At 40.8% G+C, this 24,480-nt stretch overlaps 1 protein-coding gene across 1 annotated transcript; it reads right to left on the bottom strand.

Moving 5' to 3' along the window:
• Positions 1-2,223: 2,223 nt before the first annotated feature.
• LOC310948733 (transient receptor potential cation channel subfamily M member 1-like) lies at positions 2,224-16,582 on the bottom strand. Its single transcript, XM_083915959.1, has 8 exons — positions 16,450-16,582; positions 4,942-5,018; positions 3,970-4,165; positions 3,665-3,878; positions 3,232-3,356; positions 2,983-3,154; positions 2,463-2,637; positions 2,224-2,378 (listed from the first exon to the last, which is right to left on the bottom strand). The coding sequence occupies exons 1-8, from the start codon at positions 16,450-16,452 to the stop codon at positions 2,237-2,239; spliced, it is 1,104 nt and encodes a 367-aa protein (XP_083772085.1). The 5' UTR covers positions 16,453-16,582; the 3' UTR covers positions 2,224-2,236.
• Between the last annotated feature and the right edge of the window lie 7,898 nt (positions 16,583-24,480).

Genomic DNA, 24,480 nt, shown 5'->3' with positions numbered 1-24,480 from the left:
GTAGTGCTGTAAGGATATAGAAAGTGACCAACTTCAGCTTTAACCATAACAACATATCAGCATAGCAGTCTCTTCTCTGCAATTAGTATTACATGATTACGTAAGATTTATTGGAATTTTGTACATCTGAGAAACACAACACAGTTCAAAGGAGATATTTCTTTTCTGCTATATGTAGAGGACACACTGCTTTGAATAATAAGTTTTATCTGATATAGTTTTTTTCCACAAAGTAACAGTAAGCCATACAAGTTGTTTTCTGCACGTCTTATTTAAAAACCAAAACCTTTCCTTCTGTACTAAATAACATCCTTGCCAACTTTGCAACTGTAGTGCAAACATGTGGATTCATTTTTGTTATTCTGATGTGAGCACCACTCACTGGTAAATTGTGTCCATAAACAAAGATGTGATTTCGAGCAATATCCACTCTGTTCCAGGCCAGAGCCAAGCTAAGCTGGTCAGCTGCTGAAGCGTTCGTGCCTGACGCAAAAGAAACAGAAGAACAGAGAGAGAGAGAGAGAGAGTGAGAGAGAGAGAGAGAGAGAGAGAGAGAGAGAGAGAGAGAGAGAGAGAGAGAGGTATGTGGTCAATTGCAAGAAAAATAGTTTAATAGTACCCAATAACACATTCTGTTGAGATGTCTAAGTGTGATGCAGCCAGATAATACCTTTTAACAAAGCAGTAAGAATGGCCATTTCAATATCTTGTTGTCCCTCTGAACCCATCCGAAAAACTGTGATCTACATGTGAGAAAGAAACGATGGTGGACGTGAAGCCTTATGCCGTAATGGTTGAACTAGTTGATAACAAACCACATAAATGAATGGATGAATGAATGAACACGTTAATTTGTATTCTACCCTCATTGCAGCTGTAAACATGTTGTGATAAACTGATACAGCACTAGCAGCTGACTTGTCAGACAGCGTGATAGTGCTTTACTTGTTATAGACTTGACTATATCAAATGAATTTACGCTGACTGGTCTGTCACATGTGCACCCATGGCAAATGGGATTAGGTTGGCATGAATATGTGGCACAGTGCCAAAGATTTCAAGGCTGGTCTTGGGATGCGTTGATAATGAGCAGCAGTATGACCACTTCAAATCTCATGTTGCTCTTTCAAACAGTTGCAGGGTGAACTGTGTGCTGATTGCAAATCGGGATTTTTTTTTTTTTTACAAATATACTCCTAATTTGGTTCAATTTTGTATCCCAGTGTTAAATCAGAGCAAATGTCAGCCCTTTAAATCTGTTTTTATTTGTCTGACCCAGCTGTCCACGGGGGATGCACTTAGGATGAAAGGATTGCTTGGGGAATAGACTATAACACCTGTAGGTTAGTCATGGCACTTTAGATTAAGAGCAGGCAATGTAGCCTCTTAGTTGCATATAAAGCCCTCAAATAACTTGGCGGCTCTTTCACATTGTCTGAGTCGGGTATCAGTGAAAACTAAATGCCCACAGCTGTATGATCTTTAAAAAAGCAGTTTAAGTTGCTTATCTGGGGATAGAGGATGCAGTCCCTGTAGAAGTGATAGCACTCTGGGGAGAGAGAGAGAGAGAGAGAGAGAGAGAGAGGAACCTGGCTGAGGATTAGGGAGATGGATCCTCTACTCCATCTGTGTGCTGCATGCTTACTGTGAATGGATGAAGTAAGAGCCTCTGCTAAGCAGGTGGTAGTGTGCGCTGATCTTTCCCTACCCAAATGTATAGAGTCTGGAGATTATATGCGCTGGACATTATAAACTATTAATCACATCACTTATGGAAAATCTGATGGAGACGCACAAATGCTGCCAGTGTTTATATGCCAAGGTCTCCAGTGAACACTTTTGAGAAACACTCTCAGCTCAGGGATTAATCTGCTATCTGTGGAGACTCTCACCGGGGTGTGAGCTTCATCATGGAGCCGTGAGCGGTATTGTTTACATTGAAGTAACCAGTTTAACGCTGCAGAATTAGACTTTACAGATGTGTGCTTATACATGAGGGCTGACGATGTCTGCCCCAGATTACATGAACACACCACACAAGGAGAAATGGCAAGCACGTTGTGGGGATTATGTTTATTCAATATGTTAATGGAAATACACAGATGAGTGGAATGGATGAATGACGATGGAGACCAGATGCTTCACAACTCAGAAATATTTATTGATTGACACAGGCATGTTATTTTCAAATACAAGACAATTAAGGAATAGCTTGAAGATATTGACACCTTATTTTTCACTTTAATCCACTCACCAGTTCCCTTTTCTTCATGCACTCCATAACCATGAGCAGGATCTGCTGCGATTGGCTTTTGCTATAATTGAAAGTCTTCTGAATAGTAACCAAGAGTTGCTCTCTGACATCATCGTTAACCAGGCTGAGAGAGGAGATTCAAGGATGACATTTTAACCAGAGGAATATTATCCAAGTACAGTAATGGAGAAGCCATCTAAAATCTCACCCGCCATCCTCCGAGAACTTGTGTGCGAAGGAAATGATGTCGGAAGCTCGGCCACTGCCGTCACACACCACCACGGGGATGGGAGGCTCGTCTCTCAGACTCTCCAGTGCGATGGAGATGACGTTGGGACCTCCCTCCACTATCAGACACACAAGAGGAACCCCCTGACCCAGACCTGGAACACAACAAAAAAAACCTCAGTCCTTCGATCCATCTGTTTATCACTAAAGTGTCACCTGATAATAACAGAAATTTGAGAATGAAATGCTGGAGCAGAACACATTGATGTGATGTGTGAACAGACAAAACCAGAGGATGGAGGGAGTGAAGACAGTAGTGACAGTTGAGCATCCCTTTGCTGTCCCTGCCTTATCCGAGCTCCAGGCATAGGATGACAAAGGGAAGCCCACAGGCCACAGAGGAGCTCTCCATCCACATGTCCAACGGTACCCTGGCTCACACTCTCAGACCATGGAGGATGTCTTATGACGTCTGCTCTGCGGAGCGCCTTGTGACTTACGCGTGTTGATCTTCTGCAGGGAGATGTGCTTCTCCAGCAGCCGGCGGAGTTTGACCTCAGAGCCATACTTCCCACAGGTGCCATTGTCAGTGAGGATGAAGTGGGAGTGGCTGTTGTTGAGCACTGCCAGCTTGCTCAGTGGGTTTGCCATCGTCTGATAGGGTTTGTTTACCTGGAAAAGGGAGAAAAATTATAATACTAAGAAAGGTTCTTTTTTTTTTGGAAACTAAACGCAGCAAATGTTCTCACATCTTTTCCGATGAGATCCTCTTTGTTTTCCAGGATGCCCCAAGGAGCTATTCCTATAGCGCAGACCTTCCCTCGTGACTTAGAGGAATGGTCCTTTAAGGCGTCTCCCACATGACGCATCACCCCTAAGGTGTAGAGCAAAACATAGCAACTTGAACAATGCCTCTCTCAACTGCCTAATGGGGCTGCATCATAGGACACACTGTGGTTACTGGGTGAAAAATCTACACAGAATCTCATTTGTGATGAATTGTCCGAATAAAAGCTCTAATTACAGTGCTTAAACCTGTGACAATGGGTTGGTCAAATCTCTCCCAGGAAATTTCAGAACAGGTATTATGTAATCACAATTTAGACCAAAGGTAATCTTCTAATGTCACGAATTGTTATTTTGTTAAGTGAATGTTAAAAGCATTATCCTGAACTGTCCTACCCGTGTTGACTCCACCCGTGAAGATCCAAGCCCCGGTGGTGACAGCGGCTTTGATCAGGCCTTTGCCAAACACTTGCTTAAGTTTGGGCTGGAGGTCGAAGTTTTGGAGACCCCCGTGTACGGAGATGAGCAAGGTGGGCAGCTCCAACTGCCAGTCCTTTACCATCAAGTGCAGGAGGTTGTCAGGTTTGGTGTCATAGGAGACTCGAATATACTGGGAAAGAAAAGAAGGGACAAGAACATTGTTGTGACGTAGTTCTCATCAAACCATACTTTGCAGTACTTTTTTAGTGGGTGAGACTCACCATGGCCTTGTTGATGAATCCTCCACCCTGGAACTCGATTAAGCCAAAGGCGTCTGTTGGGTAGGTCCTGGTGTGCTTGATCACACTCCATTTATCCTTTGGGGTGTCAATCTGCACCAGCTGGTTCGCTTCCTCCAGTGAGTTGGCACCAGCAGGGATGGCCACATGCTGCGTTGTCAGCTGACCACAGGCACATCTACATAGACCACAGAACAAGCATTGCTTAGTTAACATGTCAGTCCCGGGCCCTATGAAATTTCTAAATTTAAAAACCTGAGTTGATTATTTATAGAAATTCAAGAGCAGTATATTATCCAATGTTGAACCATGACTAGAAGCATCTGAGCCAAGTGTTATTTAATCTGCTCACGAAGGCCATGCCTTTTCCTCGAAGCACACATCGCACAGTCTCTTTCATGACTGTGCCCATTTCTGGGAAATGTGTGCCTCCGCGAACAAAGGCCTGCTCTGCATGGCTGCTCTCGGTAACCCAAGATAGTAAGCGTGTCCGACAATAAACTCTGTTTTAATCTTGATAAATGTCTGCCAACCTGTAGTCATAGGTGCTATGATTTCTTAAATTAATGAATAAACCCAGAGAAAGTATTTATAATATATTTATAACATTACTCATAGTGAACATGGGACTGAATTTATATAATTAATCTTGAGTTACATCAAAGAGAGCCCAATTGACAAGTTTTTACCAGTCTGCTTGCTAGTTGTTGTTGTTGGTTTTTTTTAAAGCAACCTTTTTTATAGAGTTGCATAGTATTCACATTTTAAATTATTTTGAGTGAAATGAAAATTATAAACTCAATATAAGTATGTCAGTGGAATTTAAACAAATGTAGTGATATATCTGTGTTGTTTTCATGAGTTGTGGAGTCATGTTAAAAATTATAATGAAATAGCCGCTGTTGAAACCTTATGCCATTTGTTTATTACAAGTAATAAATCGAGAGTAATTACCTGGTTGGATCCTTGGTAGGAAATTTGTGAACACATTCTCTTTTTAAAAAGGTCCGTTCAATCCAGGCTCTTTGTGCCTGTAAAGAGAAAAGATGAGAGGAAAAAGGTGTCAGCTCACACGATGTCAAACCAAAGTCACAGGGAGATAATCTATGCATATATTTGAGTTTAAATTTCAAAATCCTCTTCGTAGTAATCCCAGCTAAAAGATGAGGACTATATGCATCCTGCATAGAAACCCGGTGAGAGAGGAGAAAATATAAATCCATGTGACTTTGGACTTTGAAATACAGTTTATAATGGGGACTGGTATCAACAGGCAAAGACACTGTACACAGTAAGGTTGAGCATTTTCTATTATTCCTGAGATTATTAGAGCGCAGTAAATGTTGACTAACACCTTGCATTGTCTACGTGATCTTGATAAGCAGCCAGTGAAAAGCACCACACAAAAGTACTATGCCCACACACTTTGTCAAATCCGGCTCTGACTGCTGTCTGATGTTTTTCCAGTGCTGAGCAAAAATAACCCTAGTTCACAGTTTCTCTGAGGGCCATTGTTGATGGTGGAGGCCCAATTAAAACTGAAGCACTGGAGGCAAATCTTTTCAAGAAAACACTTGGAAGTTAAATGAAAAAAAAAAATCATTATATATAACACACATAGTAAAACGATCTTTATTTTAATTTCACCTATGAGTCTAAAGTCTGAGTGAAAGACTTGTGAGTCTTCTCTTGTGAACAATAAATAACAGTACAGTTGCTGTACTGTTCTCTCTTTATCTGCACAAGTGTCCTCAGCCAACTAAGAGGAGCAGCAGCAGGGCGGCTGCAAAAACCACAAACTGTCCCTGTTAAGTTCTGCATTAAAAAAAAAACAAATCAGGTCTATACTTTTTATTTAAACCTCTCTACACACTATGAATACACATTCGTGGCTTGTAAATACATATATGATGATATGTGCTGGTCTTATTGAGTTTCGCCTTGATACAAATATAAATAAAACGTTTTCTTTTTTTTGCACCCCTATTGTTTGCAACTGCAATGACCTGATTTTATCCACCAGACCCATTAAAGAGTCATCGGTTGAGTAGATAAAATCACTACGTACAAAAAAAAACAACAAATTCTAACTATTTAATTGCATTGGCATTTTTGCATTCTTCCTTATAACTTTTTTTTTACCTAGGCAGCTTTTTTTCAAAAACAAAATAAATAAATAAATGACCACCTTGTATTTCCAAAACATCCAAGGCATAACTTGGTTGTTGCTGTCTGTCTTGTCTGGACAGTTTTCCATCTCAGTGTAATCATGCATCACTAAGCACCCAGAACTCACACAGTACTGCCTGTTTTCTTTCCCCCACATCTGAATTCACTTTCCATGATCCATAAGTTGTTCCACGTGTCCGTAATATCTAACTAATTCAGTAAAATAAAGTGATGCAAAGTTTTAAAAGAGTAGAAGTTACAGAATGTAGATACACTTACATACAATCTTCTGTCCGAGCTGCAGAGTCCTATCTCTAGTGCTGCTGGAAGTTAAGCCTAGAGAGTAGAGAGGAAGTCCGCTGCTCCTCTACCAGAGCCTTATCCTGGTGCTGTGCTCCCAGTCAAGTGCTCTGATTGAATCCCACAGGACATGGAACTTCTTCACTTTATGAGGGCTGGTTAATATGATGAGCATGTGAGCAGGGTCTTTGTTCGCCCAAGTCTCATGACTCCAGTTCAAGGTAATCCTTTTGGAAGTCCCATGACCCCTTCTCCATGCCCACAGGGTATTTTCATCCTTCGCTTGAACAAGGCACAATAAATCTACTTTGATAACCGGCCCCTAATCTCCCAATTTGTTGAAACTCCTTTCTTTGTGTTCACTTCACAGTGTGGAAGATCTTAGCTTGTGTGAGAAGACGGAGCAGACTTGCTAACCTAAAAGCACTGCAGTCTCGTTCAGAGGCTCCCCAACATTTCATTTGAAAGTTTTTCACCCCCTCCAACTACTTTGATTTCAACCCAATTTGCATAATTGAGAGAATTGGATGCAGGCATTCTTTTGGAAGGCGCCTTGTTAAGACATGACTGGTCTCCAGTTGGGGGCAAGGTCAGTCAATGCTAATTGCAGTTAATCTCTATTTCTATCCACGGTGTTTTTATGAAAGAAATGAAAACTCAACAGACCAGCTATTCAATACGCTCTTGCTTTTTCATTTTTGCTCATGTTAAGTGGATTTGCATTTTAAAAACCTTCTATGCGTTTGTATATTAAATAACTTCCCAGCAGGCTGAAAAGGGGTGTTACTGTTTGACAAAAGTTTAAACTGTGGGCTAAAACAGATCATTGGAATATCAATAGGCCTCTGTTTGGGTAGGGAAAAATAAAATATGACCTATTTAGATTAGTTTGAAATGAATCGTTATTGTACATGCTGGACTTAATGGAGTTATTCAATTAAAACTATTTAAAGTCATTAAGGGCTTTCAGGAGCATGCTTTAATAACTAGAGGAAGGCATTAGGCGAGCTAGAAGCTGAGATGGATTTAACAAGCACAAAGTTGTAGACATCCATTTAAAACCTTCCTCATGTGAAATGGTTTAATAAGCTCTCCTTTTATGGTTGAAGTGAGCAGTTTGAGTCTGACTGTAACTCTGAGTGAAAAAGACAAGGGAGGTTGGTGGTTGATGACACAGAAAGACAGAGAGAGAAGCCTAACATCTCCGCCAACTTCCCCCTTCTGGTCCTGCTCCGGTAAAAACGCACGTGGGCCGCTGTTAATTATAGCCGAAGAAAACAAAGCGCATTTCCAGAAGGGTTTGGTGAGCATGTCGCAGTTATTTCAGCCTACTTAAACTCATTAACCGCAGCAATTAAAACCAAAATCCATTCAGCAACCAGCTGCCTCGTTAAGAGCTGCCTTTTGAGCACTTAACAAGAAAAACCTTGAAGATTTGGATACTGCAGGATCAGATTGTGTCACACCGAGCAAATTAACAAGACTTAAGACAAGCCTCGGAACAGTAAACAACATTCATTCCAACAAGCCGCATTTTCAGAGAAATGGCCGTTAATAACAAAAGACAATTGTGTGAAATGGAAATTATAGTTATCTCTTTATTTGCTGAAAGGCCACAGAAAAGGTGTACAATATATGTATGACCTATTTTATTGGCTGTACGGATGCAATGATGTCTCTCCTCCAAACACAGTATATTGCTCTCGTTTTCCGATCCTGATTTTCTCTAAGAATAGGTACTTCTACTAGTTTCATAATGCTGAGATACATGCCATACAATCATGCCTTTTTGCACTGAAATCACATGGGCCAGGTCTCCTGACCCACAGCTTACTGAGCAACCAGATCACGGCAAATTTGTTCCAGTGCTGCTACAATTACACGGACGGTTCAGCTCCCAACAGTCATAAGGAAAAGGTATAATGATGGCTGTATGTGTGCATGTTGACATCCACCTGGTCAATTTCAGTGCAATTTTGAACACATAATTGTTTACAGTCGGTGACTTTTTAAGCCTGAGTAAAAGCTATATGTGTGATTTATTCTGAATATTGTCGTCACGATGGCCTTCACACAACAAAAGCCTCATCAGCACAAGTGAAATGGATCAGAAAGGATTTGGGGGTCCTAATGGAATGTCACCAGAGTTGAAGATAAAAGCAACTAATTGCTCTGCTTTGGTATTGAATGGCGATGTAGTTAGAGCTTGATGCAGTGTGACAGGAAGGAAGCCCATGTATACTCCTCTAGCCTACTGTCTAAAAAAAAGAAAAAGAAATATTCCAGACTCATGGTCGATCCCACGTGGACCGAATAAAAAGCTTCCATTTACATATTATCACTTGAGGGGAAAGATAGTTGGACAAAGAGACGCACTCGAGTTATAGGCAAATTTGCAATAACTGTGACCCTAACTGTTTTCAGTCCGCCCTGTTTGTAAATGCACTCATTGTTCCTCCTGGGTTTGAAAATCCAGTTAGCCATCACGAGTCCAACATGTCACTGATTATCCCCAAGAGTTGAGGGAGTCATAAGACATGTTTTAATTCAGCTAGTTTAACACGAAGGAAAGTCTCACTGAAAAAGATAGCAAATTAAATTTGACATAAAGTCAGGGGATCAGAATGAAGGTATAAGTTTCTGTAAAAACAGATATAAAATCTTTAGTGGAAGAGAAGCATTCCCCGGCACTGAAACAGATTTAAGTGAAATCCTCTCAAACTATTTTATAAGGTATGACCACAGGCCACAGTCATAAAAGTTTGAAAGTAGTTATTTAACCGATTAAGTAGCAAATATATCACTTTCTTACTTGATTTAATTGTACGTGTAAGGATTTCCATAAATCTTCAAGGCAATTTCCCTTTGCTTTGACTACATCTTTTATAAAAATATATTTGGTTTGACTGATAATTTAGGTACAACAACCCAGCTAAGCTTGCACTTACGTAATTTAACTAATTTAACTGAACTTTACTAAGATCTTACTGGTATTATTTTTTTTTTAGAAGCTTTGCAAACTTTGACCTTCAGGGTCGGCTCCAGTCCAACCCCTGACCCTGAGCCTTAAAGCCTCACCTGACCAGAGCCTGATGCTTACATCACACGGTCATATGACCCCACAACCCGAGTGATAATAGTTGGATTTGTTAGTCCAACTTAAATAGATTTTGTTGCTTTTTATTGATAAAGAAAATGTGCTTTATTTGTTTTGAGCACAAACCTCACAAGTAGTTATTTAAACACATCAGGCTACAGATGCTTTCAAGCCATTCCCTTCCTAACTATTGAGCCTCAAGCTACTAATTCTCAGTAAAATAGGTCAAAGGTCAGTAGACGCGGTTCATTTATGGCAACAAGGTAATATCATGTGAACGCATTTAACTGAATGCGCTCTCTGTTGGAGGACCCAGCGAGTTCTCCCTCATTTCTAATCATGTGTCATCCTCCCACAGTCAAAGAGATATCGCCTTTACTTTATTTCTGATGCATTATACTGTGGATGAAAAATAAATCCTTCTTCATACCATAACCCACTGTAAATGATGAAATATATGCCTATCATTTGAATAAAGCAGATAAATCCATGATTAAAGACCATTGTAACAACATGAACAAAAAGAACAGTGTTATCTCTCAGCAGTGTGGTCTGTGCAGCCAATGAGTTTATATTTAGCAACATATCGGATCTCATTAAAAGTGTATCTGAGGGCCACGCCAGTGCTGATTGCTTTACAGAGTAAAACCTCATATCAAAAAAGGCTATGGATTATGCAAAGTATATTAAGCCCACCAAATAATGCCCGCTGTAGTTTATAGAAACCCATCACACTAAATTATTTTAGTGTTTATGATGTCTGTGTCAGATATATTGTTGATATATACAGTGCATTACAAGTTGGGCTGATTTAACCACATGATCAACCAGTATTTTTCTAAAAGAAACATGCATATTTACTGGAACATTGTGAGGTTTTGGATTGTTATGAATATATACTAGATGTACAAGAGATTCATTTTTCAAGACTTTCTTCACAGTTTATTTTCCACATTGATCTTTTTTTCTGGTTTATTTAAAATATTTAAATAAGTAAATAAGAATAAACAATAAAGACGAGCACCCAAGGCCCTCTTGATAGTAAGTTAGAAATCCTATATTAACACATGATCTGCATGAAGACCCTTTGAGTATAAATGCATTGTCATCCAATACCATGAAGTTCCATTAGATGTACAATCCTTTTTTTTTTTTTTTTTTTTAAATCCTACCTTACAACTTCCCCTTTCCTTGAAGATTTATTTTTTAACACACGTTTCTTTGCAGCACTCTCTATTTTCTCTTTCTAAGATAAGAAAGTGTTTTGGTTCTTTGACCCACCACTGTCCTGTGCCTTCGTGCATCCGCAAGAACAACATACAGTAAACTCAGTTTGCAGTGTGCATGCTTTAATCCCAGCATGCACCGCTCATTGGATTGGGAGCAGAAGCATGTATGCATATAAAACAAATCACATCTTTCTTGCTTTCAAGGACATGTTAACAGGGGTGTGTTAATCACATGAAAGCAGACTTTAGAAATATATAAAAGTCCTTAATCTGTCATGGCCATAGTGGTCCATACTGGGCCATTATGAAGGATTAAACTGCAGCACTGGAGTGAGCGGCTCTTGGAGCCTGCTCAGCTTCAGACACCACTTAGCAGTAAGTTTGCTAGGCTTGGAGTGCAGACCACGTGCACACCAATATACAACCCACTCTCCTGAATGGTGCCTGTCATTATGCTGGCTCTGAAATGATTGGTCAGGATCCAATGTGGCCAGCTCATATGGTTTCATGTGACATGATGTGTAACACAAGTCCTTCCCTGAATAGTCAGATGGTTTCTGGTTTCAACAAGTAAAAAAAAAAACTAGATAAAGGATAAAGGGCAGTCGTCCTTCATTTAAAGATAACGTTTATAAAATAACATCAAATTTTTACTTTCAGAATGAATTCCACAGATACACACTGTACACCTGTACGACTGCTCATTGACGCAAATATGTTATCAGCCAATCATGTGACAGCAACTCAGTGCATTTAGGCACGTATACATTGTCGAGGCGAGCTGCTGACGTTCAGACCTATCATCAGAAAAGGGTGATTTAAGCGACTTTGAATTTAACGTGGTTGCTGGTGCCAGATTGTTTTGAGTATTTAATTTCTGCTGTTCTACTGGGATTTTAAAGCACAACCATCTCTAGGGTTTACAGACAATGCTCTGAAAAAGAGAAAATACTCAACAAGCGGCAGTTCTCTGGGCATAAATGCATTCTTGATAGTAGAGGTTAGAGGAGAATTGCCAGACAGTTTCGAGCTAAAGGCAACAGTAATTCAAGTAACAACTTGTTACAATAAGCCTGTGAATGTTCTCGTTTGTCCAGGTCATCGTTATCCCAAAAGCCATTTCAGTCAAAAGTAACTGGACTTGGTTATTTGTCTAGGAAGGCGTTTCATCTCTCATCCAAGAGGCTTCATCAGTTCATGTACGCATCTGACCAGGCGGGGACTGGTCCAACTAACTGGTGTGGAGATCCAGGTATTTTACCTTTCACAAGGCCAATGATGTCACTGGAACCCTTTGTGCTTCAAGTGCCAAGTACCATAAGCGCATGGCCCAACACAGGAGAGCTAACTCCTCAGACCTGGATTCTGCTGTCCACTTACATCTCAAGGAGAAAGCCCACTTCTTTGATAACAACAATTTCCACATCCTGGACAGAGAGGACAGATGGTTTGAAAGAGGAGTAAAAGAAGCCATCTATGCAAAAGTAGAGAAACCATCCCTAAACAGAGGAGGAGGTCAGGGACACCTCTTATCTCCAATTTACAATGCTGCCCTCTCATCCCTTCCCAAGAGATTCAACCATCTAACCTCAAAAAACAACTGTTCACAAATGGCCTCCTGTTACTTCAACGACTGCCGTTAAGACTCAATATAGCACTAACGAAGTCAAAACCTACTTCCCACCAACGACTGTCACTCTAACAACGTCGTTGGCACTTGGAGCACAAAGGGTTCCAGTGACATAATTGGCCTTGTGAAAGGTTAAATACCTGGATCTCCACACCAGTTAGTTGGACCAGTCCCAACCTGGTCAGTTGCGTACATGAACTGATGAAGCCTCTTGGATGAGAGGTAAAACGTCTTCCTAGACAAATAACCAAGTCCAGTTGCTTTTGACTGAAATTGCTTTGGGAAAACTTGTTACAACTGAATGCACATGTCAAGCCTTGAAGCAGATGGGCTACAGCAGCAGCAGACCACTCCTGTCAGCTAATAACAGGAAACTGGGGCTACATTTGGGACCGGCTCTCCAAAATTGGACAATAGGAGATTGGAAAAACATTTCCTGGACTGATGAGTCTTGATTTCTGCTGCGGCACTCAGATGTAGAATCAGAATTTGTCAGTAACAACATGAACCATAATCGATCCTACCTTGTGTCAACAGTTCAGGTTGCTGGTGGTGTAATGGTGTTGGGGATATTTTCTTGGTACATTTTAGGACCTTTTGTACCAAATCAGTATCATTTATACATCAGAGCACAGAGTATTGTTGCTGATGCCACCCCGTTATGACCACATCTTCTAATTGTTAATTAAAGCAGGATAATGTGGCATGTCACAAAGCTCAAATTAATCTCAAACTGGTTTCCTTATACATGACAATGAGTTCACTGTACTCAAACGGCCCCCACATTCACAGATCTTTATTCAATAGGGCACCTTTGAGATGTGGTGGAATGGGAGATTCGCATCATGGATGTGCAGCCGACAAATCTGCAGCGACTGTGTAATGCTGTCATGTCAAAATGGACACAAATCTCTGAGAAATGTTTCCACCTTGTTGAAGCCATGCCACAAATTAAAGCAGTTCTGAGAGCAACAGGTCCGACCTGGTACTAGAAGGGTGTACCCAAGAAAAAGGCCGGGGAGTGTACATTTCAAGAAAAACACTATTAAACTGTTATAAACTTTTTTTCAAGACAAATTAAAACAGTCCAGATTAGATCCAACTCATCAAGGTAATGTAGAATCATCTGTTGAATGTGACAGAACAGGCTTCATCTTACCTTCTGTGAGCCAGATGTGGTGCGTTTGAGGGAGGACCGTTTAAAGTTGCCACCCGGGCCCTTGGAGTCCATGTTGAAGACTTAAAGAATTTAAGTCAAACTGACTTTGAGATGGATCCTTTCAAGACTGGCGACAGATCAGGGTTCAGCAGCTATGTCAATGTCAGAAACGGACAGAAACCATAGATACCCGCTACAGTACCAAGGCATGACTGCAACCCCTGGATTCAAACTCTAAAAAATGATCTAGATTTCACATCAATAAAGGTTTCAGCGCTTCTCTCTCCTCTCTGCAGCTTACTCCCGACTGACAAGACTCAGATCCCAGCCAGGAATATAAATCACTCGATGACACACTTGACACATAGACCCTTTTCCTCTGCTGGGCATCCCATAATCAGGCTTAATGCAGCTGGCTCTTATGAAGCCTCAGAGTCTAATGGATAGAGATTTAATAAATGGTTATTGAAGGTAAATCTACTTTGGCACACCACAACCCCAAAACAGGCTTAGAGAGACCATGCAAGCTGTGAGGCTAAAGGTAGCCGGCAGAAAGCCAAAGGTTTTCCCACCAGATGAGACTCAATGTGTCTGACAGGGAAGACAGGAGTGTCCCATCAGGGTGCACACACAGAAAGGTATGCACAGATACAGAGTTGGAGTCAGAATTAACACACAGTAACATGAACGAAGGCTAGAAGGCAGTACTCTGGGAGAAACACACCAGGAATATTTTCACCAATTATTTAAAACTGCACACCTTCATGTTGTTAAACTCCGTCGGAAAAATGATGGCTATAGTTACGTTACCATTAGAATGTAGCAGAATTTAACGCATGTTGGATTTAATCTCTCTCGTTCCCATTTGATGGCATCATTTGACATTTTGTTTTGTTCCACATAAAGTAGTCTCACAGTCACAATGCAGATGCAGAGCAGCTTGATGTTAAGTATTGTTAAGAGTTTGACCTCTTATATAATACCAACAAAACTGATGGAAAACAAAACTATTAAGGCTTAATACCACGTTCCATTTGGCCTATCCTGACGAATAAGAGCAACTATTTTTGCTATTCATTAACAGAGCTTGCAATGGGAACATTAGTGGTAATGAATTGTATTACTTTAATGCCAAATTTTTCACTTCTACATCAACTGAAACCTCTTACGCAACATCTTCATGGCATTATAAATGTTTAGCTGAACCGAAAATGTGATGCGCCTCAACTTCTAAATCTTAATTGTCTGCTATTACGGCAGATCTGTTACAGGGTGTTGCATACATAAAAGGAACACAGTGCATATGTTTTTATGTAGATAGATTTGTCTATATCTTCTGATCAAATGAAAAATCTCAGAGCTACAGATGCACAAAAAAAAAAGATTCAAGTTCCAGTCCATAGACAGAGAAAAGATATGCAGCTACTCCCCCTGCTGGATACTAAGTAGAATGGTTATGAGGGGAAAACATAAGTAATGTGCTGAGTTGATCCCCCACACAGACTTTGTCAATATTAGGATAACACCAACCTTTCCCATTTTAACATTGAAAATGTATTTATTATGATAACATAGAGCTCTTCCAGCGCTCTGTTGAGGCCATCGTATATGATATTTACACTGTGTGAAATATACAAACCTAAGACGCTTATTTATAGCTGCACATTTCATATCTTTATAAACATTTGGATATGCACTAGACTTGCGAGTACAGTTCTGTGGATGTGAACGAAGTCTGGCTTCACAGCATGGCTGTTTAATGACTGACACACCGGTGGGACAGCATGGTTTATGAGGAAAGACAAAATCCTCCTGTACAAAATTGAAGCTGGCAGAAACACATTCCGGCACACCATTAAAGTGCAGCAGAAGCATATGGAAGAGCAGCAAAGAGTTAACCATCAAACTATTCCACAGTATCAAATCACAGGTATTTGCTGGGCTGTTGTCAGCACGAGTGAGATAAAGCCTTACCTGTTTTGGTCACTGAGGAAAGTTGGATGACTTCCTTTTTGTCTTTATCTCAAACTTGGCAGAGAGTCATGTTCATGAATAAAGGTTATGTTTTTTCTACACCACTCCAGGCTTGTGTCTCCGTGTCGTCTGCCTCTGAGAATGCCTCTAATGCGTAATTTCTCCTACTAAGCAGACACAAATGAGCCTCATCATCTGTTGGGGGCTTTGCATGTATCAGTGGAGGAGATTATTTGTCTCAGGGAGAAGAGCACTGAATGGTGCAGAAGCAAGGACAAATATGGATTTGAAAAGTGTGCCCAGACCAAAACAACATGACAGAGATAACTACATGTGCAACTTTATTTTAATATATGAGTGATTCTAAATATGCTGCTGAGCATCGGACACTGAGAATCCATATCATGTGCAATATTTATTTTTCAACATTATATTGTAGTTAACCTATTTTACTAAATGTATCTTACTTACTTACGTATAATTATATTAGGCACTGGTGTGAGCATTACACCTTATACACGTATGTTTATTACTCTATTATTTTTATTCTTTAATTGTCATTTCATTTTCTTTGGGATAAATAAAGTTCTATATGATCTTATATGTCTGGAGAGGTTCTGTAATGCAGTGATGCATTTTCCCTAAGAAAGCAATAAAGTATGTTGAGTCTTGTAATTCAAAGAGCCACACTTGATAGTACTTTCTATTGCTGCAAATGTGATCTGTAGTTTTAATTATGTTGGTTTTATACTGCTGACATCAGTTGTAGAATTGACATATTTGGCAACTTGTAATACAGAACAGGAGATAATGGAAAGGACAAAAAATACAACAGGATGTTGACAAAATCTCTTTTCACAGGCAGCAGGCAATGATGAGTTGAGTTAAAGTAAATCCAACCTACCATGAACGCATCATTGAAGCGGTTATTGTCTGCAGAGAAGGTGCCTTCCAGTCAGTACTCAGGAAATACATCTCCCTGGTGCCCAAATATATGTTATAGAAAATGAAGCCTTGCAGAGTGATTTTGAAATCAGTTCATTCAAATAACCAACATTTTATTATTCATTAGTCAGAATTAATGTGACAGCTTTGTGTAAGGTGAATACAACATCTGCCAGGATTCACAGCAGCAATTAGCTTCTAGTACACAATGTACAAACACCTGACTACTTGAAACATATGAAAGGGCACAGGTGTCCTGAGAGCAGAGAATTCCCAACTTCAACCACGAGAGGGCACTCTAACTTATGGTATCGCTATGGGCAGTGTGCATTATCTCTGGCCATGAGGCCACAGTGTACAAAACACTTTGTGCTTTAATACTCTCAGGTTATCTCAGAGGTCATGTGTATGTCACATTCACTAGTACAGCCAGAACCATGAGCATACTCAACACAAAAAGAAAAGGCGGACTGGTTCCCTTTACTTCCCCCTTTATTTCAGACAAGCTCAATTTACCTTGTTTTACATGATAATTTGTAAATGTCTTGTGTGACTAATGTCATCACCTAATCCAGATGGGACAAAGCCAGCAGCTGGAAATCAGGTTACAGTGAAACGAATTCCACATGTAATAGTCTGGAAGAAGACACCGTTCAAGGAAGGGGAAGAATTGTGCTGTGGAAGTCCTTCTTTGTTCCTCGTGAACCTGTGGAGTGCTTACAGGCACCACCCCTGGCAAGAAAACCCAAACATTTAAATACATGGAACACAAGTACAGCAGAAACCTGCAGGTGAAAAACACCAAACAAAGGCATTAGGTCTTCTTGTGTGTGCTGGTTTTAATCAAGGTGATCTGCCTTGACCTACAGTAACAAAACAATAAAAGTTGTGTGTTTGTGACGCAGTGAGCAGCCAATGTTTCTCCTGGTTGTTAAGGCAACAGTCAACACCCTCACCTGAGACCTTGGTGCCTCAGGTGCTTTCAGTCCCTCTGCACGGAGGGCATATTCACAACAGGACACATTCAAACACATTCAGCTGATAATAAAATGGACACAGTTGGACAAATAAAACACTGTGTTACAAGTGTAGAGGGTTATAACATAACAGGGATGACGTATCTGTGCTGACATTTCATCTCTCCCCACAGGCCAAACACACTGTCTGAACTTAAGGGCAGGAAATGGTCGTTAGTGGTTTGTCTTTAGTGGGTCATGTTAGCACATGTTCCCTCTGCTCTCTGCATTTCTATGGAAGCACCTTGTGCTACCCACATAATAACCACTTATTAGGCGTGACACAGTAAAAGATTAATTTGTATGTCTTAAACCCAACAAAAGGATATATTAAAGAAGTGTGGAACAGAGTCATGGATATCAATCAAAAATGTACTTTATATTACGGTATATAGCCTTTACTATTATGAAGTCAACATTTGTGTTGTGGTTCTTGGGGGAACATATGAACATATGAAATAAGTTGAAAAAAAGGGCCTTGTGTCTATTTTCTGGGTTACACTGCTCATAAGTTATCCACATTTCTGCTAGCTGATGTCTTACAAGGATATATATTCAATTATTCTTGTGTTTATTGAATTAAAAATCTCAGATTATTTGTTTTCCTCTTTTCTAAATGATTCTTCAAATTGTTTCTTGCCAAATTCAAGTGTACATGTTGGCAGTGGTGGAAAGTAAATTTGCTGAAGTTCTAGACGGTACCCATTTGAGTTAATTATACTTTACTTGAGTATACATTTAATGCTACCTTGAACTTCTACTCCACTGCATTTCTCTGACAGCTACAGTAAAGTGACTCTACAGATTGAGATTTTACATAACAAAAATATAACGGGACTAAACTATTTAAGTTTACAGTATATAAACTATATTAAACTAGCTCAACCTCAACCATCAATGAAATGCAGTATTAACAGTATAATAGTGTCATATTTAATAATGTATATGCACTGAATGCAGGGCTTTTACTTATAATAGAATAAGTACGTTTTCTTTAACACAGTACATATACATACATACATACATGCTCAGTGTTCACTTTGTACAGTACATAACATAATTAGAATCCGATGAAATGTGGTGATGGTAAATAGACAGTAATGTTGAGCCTTAAGTTACAACGTATGTGGATAACACTGACGTTGTTTATAGGAGTGGTTCCTCTGAGCTCTGCTGTCAGCACAAAATGGATTTTAGGGAAGTAGGCGTGGCAGACTATAGGTCTACTTGTGGCCAACAGCTTCACTGGTGAACACCGTGCAGGGCAGGCTTGTACACTCCCAGCTGTCTGCGTCTGCTCGCGGACTGGTTCATTACACACCACTAGAGCAAATCTGTTCCTGAAAACCCGCCCCCCGGGAGAAATGCATTCCATGAATCTCCTGCGTGGCGCTGCTAAGCGGACAGCCGGCGTAAGTATCTCTATTCTGCTCCTCAGTTAGTACATGCTGGAGTAAGTCATTTCCAGAATTGACCCGGGGCCTACAAAAAAGGTTAACAGGGAATCCATATGCTGCAGTGGGGCTGTAAAACAGCCGCTCTCTTGACCTCGCAGGAAGTTACTCCAACCAGTGACTCCATTTCACAATTTCATACTGAAGTGAACAGTGGCTCCTTCCTTTGATCAGAGGAGTTTCATAAACCTCCATGTTTGTGATTACAGTGGCTGTGCTGTCAGAGGGGGAAGCACATAAGCCTTTCCCATGGAGCAGTGAGGCAGATCTTTCTCACTGGAGGAGGGGGTGTTGAGTCTTGCGCTCAGCTGCGTAAACTTCCAGAATCAACTCGTTGTCCAACATCCAAACAACCAGATGTGGGATTCGCACTCAAAAGCCTTATTTCCCCTACACTTTTCCTGACCTTTTAAGGGACTGACATGAATTTGTGCAGCGGAAGATTTTAGTTGCCCTGCAGTAACACACTCTAGAGATGTGAGGCGGGAACAGACAGCTAGACAGACAACAAGCACAGAACTGCTGATCAGCACTTTTGCACCAGGAACCAAAGCCACATGATAAAGTTGTCTTTGTGTGACACCACGACCACAGTTTAATAGATGTAAATGAATGTCAGAATCGGATGTAAACAAGCAAAATCAATAGCCATTGGCTGTGCTTGTTTGATTACCTCTGCGGCCAAAGAGCTGCTGTGAGCGGGATTACGAGCCAAAAACAGTCAATATTTTCAATGCTTCATCTGAGCCACAGGCTAACTGGTGTTAGCGCCATGCTCGCTCTGTGTAATCCAGAGAGATGTTTCTATGACCGGGTCATTCATATAACACAGTATCATCTGGCATTAGAAAGTCATGAGCTCTCTTTTGATGTGTCCAAACAAAATGCTGTTGATAACCATGGCCACAATGCGGTTTAAGGCTATAATTGAAAAAAATAAATAAAAAATGAAGATGATGATGGCATATGTATTACAGCCCACAGTACAAAACCGTTGGATGTAACAAACATCACATTATGAGTTTGGTTCTTCTTAGGGCCTCACTAGTGATGGAACTAAATAATTAAGATTAGCCTCCCAGGCACGTTCACTTTATGCTAATCTCATGCAGTTTAGGTTTTTGTTCCTCATGGTCTTGTTTTAATACGGTGTTTTAGAGGGATTCTTGACTATTTTTATTAATTCTTCAATGATAAAAAATGGTTACATGTGCACCCCCTAAAAAGACAAAATTTTGTCTGGTCTCTACGGGTTAAAGTAGATATGGGGTGTGGTGACGACAGAAATGGTAAATGTACATGCCCATATAGTGCCCCACTCGGGCCACCCCAGTCAAAAAAGTCTGATAACGCCACTGGCCTTTATAAGTCAATATTTCTTCTGAACAAGTGAAATTGTTTATGTTGCTTCTAAACATAGATCAGGGTCAAATAACCATAAATATGGATGCATCATCTGGGGAGCATCTACAGGAAATTTCATGGAAATCCTGATATTACTTTTCAAGACAGTTAAGTGCTAGAGGTGTCAAGAGGAATTTTTACCTTTATGTCTATGCCAATTTCATTTTTTTTTGGGGGGGGGGGGGTCATTAGGAATCATCCTCTTGAATGTGTCATGGTCAAAGTAAAGGGCATAAGTATATCGACTGACAGATGCACATGCGACTAGGAAAATAAAGATCCTTAACTTGCAACAAAACTTTATCTATTTAAATAGTATGTAAAAAAATGTTTTTACAATGACAAAGAGAAAACATTACAGTGCATAGATGCTGAGACATACTTCAACAGCTTTGATAATTCTAATTTACTGAGCGAATAATTACAATGAGCGACTAACAACCGCCAGTGAATATATCACAGGCAAAACTATAAACACCAAATACAATCAAATTGCCACACTAATCATGATGTCTGTGTGTGCCACAACACAAAGCTCTACAACTGTGACATGGAAAATAAAATTGCTCTGTTAGGGTTTCTGAGCGGGGCTTCGTGTCTCCTCATTGATTGTCCAGGGTATGTTTGAGACCATAAAAGCCCCAGTCAGAGCAAGTCGACAAGCACCTGTCTAATCCTGCTGATCATAGCAGCATTGTCATTATCTATTGGCTCTTGCCTGTGACTGTAATTAGAACCGCCTTGGATGATCTGAAACACAGATGGTGGTAGGAGACTAAGCAAGCAGCAGCAGTAAGGTAATCGGCTGGTCCTGTTGGAGCAGACAAATCTTTAAAGACCAGATCTGTTTGAGGCTAAACTCTTGAATCATTCAATCTATTCAAGACTATCCAATACACATTTACTGCAGCTTCTGAATTCCATAGACATATTGTCAAGAAAAACCTCTTCAGCTGTGTTACGGTGACTAGTGCAGTACGTCTGTTCGGAGCACGTGACTGATCAGAATGCATGTCCCTTTCGAGCGAGGTGATTGCTTGACCCCCGAAAGCACTGCTCGCAGCGTTCACGAGAACCACTCATCCAATCAACTTCACACTCAACTCCCTTTGGTCGTGTGAAGTCCATTGGATGAATGGTTCTTGAGTTATGTGAAGGATAGTCACACATACATACTGTACACACACACACACACACACACACACACACACACACACAGAGAGATATGGATAGATGTGCCTGGAACCACAGCATCAAGGAAAAAGAAACATTTTGTTTCTGAAACATATGGTTCAAAAGTTACAGGCCACAAGTTTGTTGTTATAGCGCCACCATCTGGCCAAACCGCATTAAAAAAGACAACCCACATCACTAAGTGTGAAGTAGATCAGATGAACACACACACACACACACACACACACACACACACACACACACACACACACACACACACACACACAGACACACACACACACACACACACACACACACACACACACACACACACACACACAGATTCCTCACTTTATAGTTAGATAGATGTGTTTGCAGTCTGATGGACCTGAAATTAAATTAAATGTGAAATGCAGTTTATCAAATAAAGCCAACGCCTAATGGATCACACAAAGCAATGTCCTCTTGGTATTCATTAACATCGTCAACCTCACTGAACTCAACCATCATTCATGCACATGTTATGCATCCAGGCTTCATTCAAAGCCAAGGAATTTCATCAGGACCCCATAGTTATTCTAGGTTTTTAACAAAAAAGAAAAAAAGGACCATTCTGCTTCATGTAGGCTACGGGTGTTTAATCCAATCGGTTTCACCTGAGTCTTTTGGTCTGTATGTTTCTGCTGAGGTTTTTTTTTAAATCTGTGTAGATCATTTCCCTTAAATACAAACGGTTTCCTCATACTCACAGGAAGTAGGGTTTGGCTGAGACAATGCTGACGTAATACAGAAACTCCCTGCAGCAAAGCATGTACCTTGATGATTATGAAGCACTTATAACTTCATAAAGGGATCATGAAAAAGATTTACGACAGTTTCTCAAAATAAGCAGCTGAAACTAGTAGGTTAAATGAAGCTCAGGGCACAATCGGTTGTTTAAGCTCACTTCACCTTTGACCTTGAAAACAGCAGATCAACAATCTTGGCTCAAGGTCATCAGCAGATTTAGTTTGTTTCCGAGGTCAAGAATAAACTGTCAAGCAAATCTTCTAAGTGAACATGGGGGGAAATTCAAAGTTTGAACATCTGCATTTGAATGGCAATTTGAGGACTCAAACTCATATCTCTAATGAGGAATGTAAAAAGTGAGTGGGATCCAAAAGTGAGTTGGATCCAGTTTCTTTTTTGGCATCTGCAAAACATGCATCATCCAGGATGGAACGCCTCAACTCTTGTGCTTGTGGATGCAGGTGTTGAAGAGCTATGCAGCCACAGCGTACAGATGAAATAAAAAACGGCACAGACTGTGTGAGACACAATCCGTCAGTCAGGAGGATTATGCATACCAGTAACAGGCAATGTAAAGATTTACAGTACAGTAGATGCTTTTCCTTCAGTGTGCTTTTGGGGCTGCCTAAGTTGTTTCACTGTTGCTGACCTACATACAACATTGCCATGTCAGCCCTCAAAATCAGCCAGCCCATAGATCCTCCAGACAGGAGACTCCCAGAGAACATAGCAACAGAAACTCTCCTCCCACCTCTCTCCCCTCCCTCCCTCTGGAGCTATGCAGGCCAGGCACTGTAGCTCTTGCCTCACTTGGCTCCAAGATTGGGGGAAGGGACTGGGTTAACATATGGCTTATTGTGCATTGTGGGCTATACACTATACTGCTCATCAACATTGGCTCTCCTCCTGGCTCAAAATGGATTGCTGAGCTGTAAAATTGCCTCTGCAGATTTTGTGAAGTGGCTAGTAAACACATATTTGTTTTCTGATAACCCATGAGTGACCCATGTTTTGTTTACGCGAGTAAATGCCCTTCAGTTTGACACTAAACTCCCCTAAATGTGCACTGGCTGGCTTACTGGCGAGGAGTCACAGCTCCCACCACCACCTTAATAACAAAGTGTGTAACACTTACAAGTAGTAATCACATTGGCTGTAACACCCGCAGACAGCTGGTAGAGAGTGATGACTCTCTGTTTTATAACCATGTTTGCTTTAGGAGGAAAATGTGTTGCTGGCACTGTTTGTGGCTCCATTGCGTGTCTAGCAAAGCGCTCCGCCAGTTTGGTGACGCAAGGGGAGCTATTAATATCTCAGGAACGGGATGTTCTCACTTCAGCATTGGGGTCATTCGAGGATAAACAATGTGCGTCCCTCGTGAACGGAGTCGTTACGGCGGGCGCTACGGAACGACGTACGCCGAGATGTTTTAAGGGAGACGCTGCAACTTCTCGCGTTTCAGTCAACACACCCCCCCTCGTGCCCGGGCACATCCCCGCGGTCAGCCTGGTTCATGCACCGCGCTGAGCCGAGGGGTTGCGCACCGCTTCAGTCTGTGCGGAGCCTCGCCCACTTGTGAACCCGGTGACACGAGAGCTCATTCTGGTTGAAGCGGTGAAAACAACCATGTGATGCAACAGTACCCCTTTGGAAATCGTATGTTTTGAAATTCAACCCCCGCCATTTTCCTTTTTGAACTCTCTCTGCACCGCATAGGATTTAAGTAGACAGTACCCAAATTACAGTTTGTCAATGCAATCGAAAAAATTGAACCAAAACCGATGTGGAAATGTCAGGATTTGCATCAAACACTTCGATGTGCACAAGTCAGTGGGGGGAAAATAACTTGCAAAGGTTGAGTAAGGACAAATCCAACACAAAAAGTCATGCATGCATATTTATTTTGTCAGCCATGGACTAATTGGTAGTCTAGCATAAAGTACAGACTCATAGTGACGCATTTTCCCAGAAGACCAAGCAGTTTTTAGCAATGGAGGTCAGACTGTCTGTATAGTGGATTTGTGTCTACTGTATATGGCATGCTTTGGTGATTCCAAACAATTAGTCCTTTAATCAATGAGTTGATCAACACACTAACTTAATTGGCTTCTATAATCAATCGATGATTCCAGTCATTTCCCAAGCAAAAGATTT

Source organism: Echiichthys vipera, assembly GCF_963691815.1.
Source record: "Echiichthys vipera genome assembly, chromosome: 7".
Taxonomy (NCBI): domain Eukaryota; kingdom Metazoa; phylum Chordata; class Actinopteri; order Perciformes; family Trachinidae; genus Echiichthys; species Echiichthys vipera.
This window is presented reverse-complemented; position numbering and strand designations above follow the sequence as displayed.